General features: G+C 33.9%; 1 protein-coding gene across 1 annotated transcript; it reads left to right on the forward strand.

Annotated features, from left to right (window-relative positions):
• Nucleotides 1-2,521: 2,521 nt before the first annotated feature.
• On the forward strand, nt 2,522-4,871 carry LOC145067934 (E3 ubiquitin-protein ligase PRT6-like). The gene is made up of 8 exons (XM_079014957.1): nt 2,522-2,858; nt 2,942-3,150; nt 3,305-3,819; nt 3,907-3,981; nt 4,302-4,368; nt 4,445-4,522; nt 4,631-4,699; nt 4,797-4,871. Exons 1-8 carry the CDS (start codon nt 2,522-2,524, stop codon nt 4,869-4,871), a joined length of 1,425 nt encoding a protein of 474 aa, XP_078871083.1.
• The last annotated feature ends 546 nt before the right edge of the window (nt 4,872-5,417 follow it).

The following is a 5,417-nucleotide window of genomic DNA, read 5'->3' on the forward strand; positions in this document are numbered from 1 at the left end:
AATGGTTTTTATGGGTTTATAGTCACCACAATTAAATATCACCATAACTTACCTTTAACGATTCGACCTTTTGTTCGTTGCACAGTGAATGAATATATACCATCAAAAAATGTCTATAGTGGCGGGTTTTTTTCGTGGTCAATGACCAATTTTGTACTAGTGGAAGAGTCTAGGTACTATTTTCTACTTTTGATGGTTTGTGATTTTAGGGTTGTAAACAAACTGGACGACCATGATGGAGGCTTGTTTGTGTTCATTTATTTAACTTCAAACGATAAATTGACGTACACGAACAATTAAACGATCTAATTTTCATATATATTCTAGTTTATGCAGTAAGACATTTAGTGTGTTCGTGTTCTTTTATGTTCAATCGCTTAATTGATAAACGAACATAAATCTAGGTGACATCCCTTAAAATTATAGGCTTTTGTACAAGTATTTTATATATAGTTATATGGAATACTTTTCTTGGTCTTTTGTAATATGTTTAGCTAATTTGTTCGAAAAACTGAAATATATCGGATGTCAAATCTTTTGATATCGTCCATTGTAAGTTTTGAGTAATCGCAATTATTTAAAAAACCTTATATTCGTGAACCTTTTCTCAATAAAAACAAATGTTCCAAAAATCGCAATTAACACTACTAGAAAAAAGGCCTTTAACGACGCGCAAATTATGACGCGCACGAATTTACGATACGCAAAAGTATGTGACGTAAAAATAACGTCGTCTCTACAAAATTTTGAAGGATTTCGGACGCGCATGTTTATGTGCCCTAAAATTTGAGTCAGAAAAAAATAAAAATAAAAACACGGAGGGCACCCATCATAAAAGGCGTGTCGTGTAGGTATGTCGCTTTAAAATTCTGGAACGTGCCTCAAGACTATTTATTTTATCAAAAAATTCAAAGGGATCATTCTAGGGTTCTTTTAAAGATGGGAGTGCTCTCTGCAACGTTCGCTACCTTGGCTCACCTCATCTACCAACAATCTCGACTCATCTCTTTTGGCTGGCAAGCTTGGGCTAACCTTACCTCGACGGAGACTGTCATAGATGCTCAAGTTTACAAGCCTTAGGTCAGGTTTAACGACCATAAGATCTTCTTTGTGATTTGTCTCGCACAACAAGCCTCCCTCTCAATAATGTAGTCTTCCTTGTGTTGATCAGAAGTCGCAGGGCTTGATTCCAAGAGTTCAACGATCATTAGATCTTAATTCACCACTCTCTCTATGCCTTCTGTAAATTCCTCTCTGAATCCTCTCTTTGATGTCGATATCTCTATCTAGCCGAGAGAATAAAGGAGAAACATAACTGATTTTTTTGTTGCTCCTTATCGGAAAACACACACAAACACACTTTCTGTGTGCTTTCTCTTTCCTCATTCCTAAGCCCTGACTTCGACTCGGAATCCTACATTTCCGATCTACGAACCTTTGTCCCCTTTAAAACCCTAAGATCAGACCGTCTTCTCAAATTAGGGCTTGTGGTATTGATTCAAAACATCTATCCCATCGCATCCATCATCCATCAAAACATCTATATCCCAAAACGATTGTTTCTTCTTCAAAACCCATTGAACGAGCGTGCGTACGAAAATTTAGAGAAAAACATATGGCATGTGGAAGGTGAAGCATATCCATCCAGTGGATCGTGATTTTTGGTCAAGATAACTCCATTTTCTTATTATAGGTCAACTGCAACTCATTATATGTCCTTCGCCTCTTCCCTTGTTCCCCCAATGCCTTCCCTATGCCACCTTCTTCTCTCTTCTTCCAGCGACACCCCAATTCCTTCATCAGACTCATTGCACTGATCTTATTGTTTTCTTACAGTTGGCAATTTGAAGTGTATAAGGTATTTGATTCAGTGTTTGACTCTTTCTGTTCCCCTGATTCAGATAATTCTAGCCCTAATTCGTTTTTTTTTCATAACCCTAATTGCATTTTTTACATTCTTTTGCCTATATCAGCTAAACACTTAACCATGTTTCATAAGATACTTAAACACAACTATGTTACGATATATTTTTAAAATTTGTAATGTTGTGCTTGTGGTGTGATAACAAACCAACAATTTTTGTTAATATGAAAAAATAAAAGTTTGAAATGCCCTTGAATGTGCAAATTTGTTAATATGAAAAAAAAAAAAAATCAAAGTCCAGTGTAGATTTTGATGCGAATAAATCATAATTTTTTTCTTATATTTTTGTTGTTTGATGTCTAGGGGGAGTTTTTATGTCCTGATTGTCGGGGCTTTGCAAATTTTGTACTACCTAATTTGCCTAGAAAAGGAATGATAATGAAGGAGAGTGTAGCATCTTCCAAAATTCCAAATCTGTCCCCCATGGATGCTGCTAACTACGAATCATCTGAAAATCTCCTTCTTAAACAATCCCTTTCTCTTTTACAAGCTTCTGTAGATGTTTCTTGAAGGAACGAATTCCTCAAATCTTTTCCAGTAAAACACAAAGGAGGAACAGGCGCGAATCTTGAATCTGTGGTTCATTTACTACACGAAATGTATTTTCCAGGAAATGATAAAATCTCAGGATCAAGTCGATTGAGCGACTCAATTGTCATGTGGGACACACTCAAGTATTCCCTTGTATCTACAGAAATTGCTGCTAGATCTGAAAAAACTTCACATGCCACCAATTATAGCATTAGTTCATTGTATGAGGAATTAAGATCTTCAAGTGGCTTCATTTTGTCATTGTTGCTGAAAATTCTCCACAGCATCCGAGCCCAAAATTCTGTTGATGTCCTTTTAAGATTAAGGTGTATTCAACAGTTTGCTAAGTCTATACATGCTGATACTCTCAATGAACTACCTAGTCATACAAACAGAGTTGAAGGTATGTTATTACTTTTACTTTAATGAGTTTGCATGTTTTTTGTGAAATTGATTTTGTTGATATTGTTTTCTTTTGTTTTTCAGAAAATATGATGAGCATATTGGAAAATGCTGACATGGGCATACGATTCCCTGATGTACAGTTTTGGACAATGGCATCCAATCCTGTCCTTGCATCTGATTCTTTTTCAACTTTAATGTGGATCCTCTTCTGTCTTCCAATCCCATTTATGTCCTCTGAGAAATCATTCTTGCCTCTTGTTCATAAGTGCTATGTTGTCTCCATTACTCAGGTTCTTATAACTTTTCTTCTTTTTGAGTAAATTGTAAACCTACTTTATCCTTCTTATCAATATAGACAAATATATTTTAGTCTTTCTAGTTTCTTTAATCTATTTATCCTTTGGTGTAAGTCATCTGTTTTCTTTTGTTAATTCTGTCTTACAGGCTGTACTAACAAACTTTGGGAAAAACGAATATGCTATGGATGATTTCAGTTACCATGAATCTCTCATCACATACATATACAAATTTATGGGTGAACATGTGTTGATACGCCAATATTATGTTTCCAATTATATTGATAGTTCTGGTGATATTAAGGAGACAATTTGTAGCTTGAGCTTTCCATTCTTAAGAAGGTGTGCACTGTTATGGAAATTAATGAACTCTTCAAGTTTAGCACCGTTTAGTGGGGCCCATAGATCATCACAATCATTTGAAGATAGAATGGATTTTGCTTATGGTTTTGCTAAAGAGTTTGTTGAAATTGAAGAGTTGGAGAAGATGTTCAAGATTCCAACATTAGAGAACATTGTTAATGATGAGGTGTCACTTTCTCTGGTTTTAAAATGGTCGCATCATTTTGCTAGAGAATTTGAAGTAGGGGTTTTGTACAATACCCATGTTGTCCCATTTAAGTTGATGGTTTTGCCTTACCTCTTCCAAGATCTCTTACAAAGGCTCTTACTATTCTTTTAAAAATTTGTGTTAATTAAACTATGATTTTGATCTTTATTTGATTTATTAGGTTTTTTTTTAATCTTCAGGTACATAAAACAGAAGTGTGTTGACTGTGGAGCAGTTCAAGATGAACCTACATTATGCTTATTGTGTGGTAAATTGTGCTCACCAAGCTGGAAGACATGTTGTAGGTTTATTTAATGCTTAATTTTATTTGATGCTAAGTAAATTACATTTTTGGTCCCTGATTATTGCTGATTTTTGCAATTTTGGTCCGAAAAATATAGTCATTATACATGGAAGAAAGACCAAAAACATTATACAAACCTCAAATAAGGACAAAAATTACTAGAAAATTTTTTTGGGACCAAAATTGAAAAAAACAACAATACACAGGGACCAAAAATGTACTTGGGTCCCAATTTTTTTAGTTTGAATATGAAATTATATTTGACAATTGACACATTTTGTTTCTGTTTAGGAATAACAAGTGCCAAACTCATGCAATGTCTTGTGGTGCAAGTACTGATGTGTTTCTTATAATCAGGGTAAGTCTCACTGATTGGATTAAATTATATTATTTAAATAATATTATGTTCCCATATTAGATATTGATGAGTGTAGAAAACCACAATATTACTTCAAAGATCTGCACGTCAGGCACGTTGGCTATCTCCATACTTGGATGCATTTGGTAAAGAGGTAGTTTTTATTGTTCAAAATTTTTACTTTTTTGGAAGAAAACATTAGAAGAAATTAAAAATGGATAATATATAAAGTTTTTGTGTGAATAATAATGGTTGACTGCAGGATGTTGAAATGCATAGGGGAAAGCCATTGTATTTGAACGAGGAACGCTATGGAACATTGAGTCATATGGTAGATTACAAATTCATTTTGTTGAGACATAATTCATAATGATGATTTTAAGTTTTTAATAATCCGATCAATGTTGTTGATTTGATGATGTTGATAGGTGGCTTCTCATGGACTTGATCGTAGTTCAAAAGTGTTGCATCAGACATCAATTTCAGCTTTTTTAATGCTATAGAGATATATATAATATAGTCTTCATGTGACTAATACTTCTACTCTACTAGATGTCTGTTCTCCACACTCTTGTTATAATTTTTTCTGCTTTTTGAAATTTAAATTTAAAACCACAAAACTATCAAAATTAGCTTTTGCTTTATTGCTTTTTGTGTTATTGTTTTTTCTAGCTTTCAGGTGTTAGTGTCAAGCCTGTTGGCAATACAGTGTGGAGTACCCTCTTTCATCAATTCTTGATAGTGATGTCACGTGAGAAATCATTTTTCTTTTTTATTGTTAGTTTCCTTTTGATACTATGATATATGTAAACACTATTTCTCTTTCTTTTTGATCTTATGGGTTTAAGTGCAGGTCGTTTCTAAATTCTGCCTTTGAGTTATTATTGCAAAATTGGGCAACTTCACGTGATCTTAAGGTTTGCAATTGTGAATTATAACATCATTAATATTACACAACTTGGGACTAAAAAACATAGTATGTGGGTGGTCAAGATATGATTGTTTTGACTATTGTAAGTAATTTTTTATATGACATGCTGACCTGCAGG

Source organism: Lactuca serriola, chromosome 8, assembly GCF_051521515.1.
Source record: "Lactuca serriola cultivar US96UC23 chromosome 8, Lser_US96UC23_V15, whole genome shotgun sequence".
Classification (NCBI taxonomy): domain Eukaryota; kingdom Viridiplantae; phylum Streptophyta; class Magnoliopsida; order Asterales; family Asteraceae; genus Lactuca; species Lactuca serriola.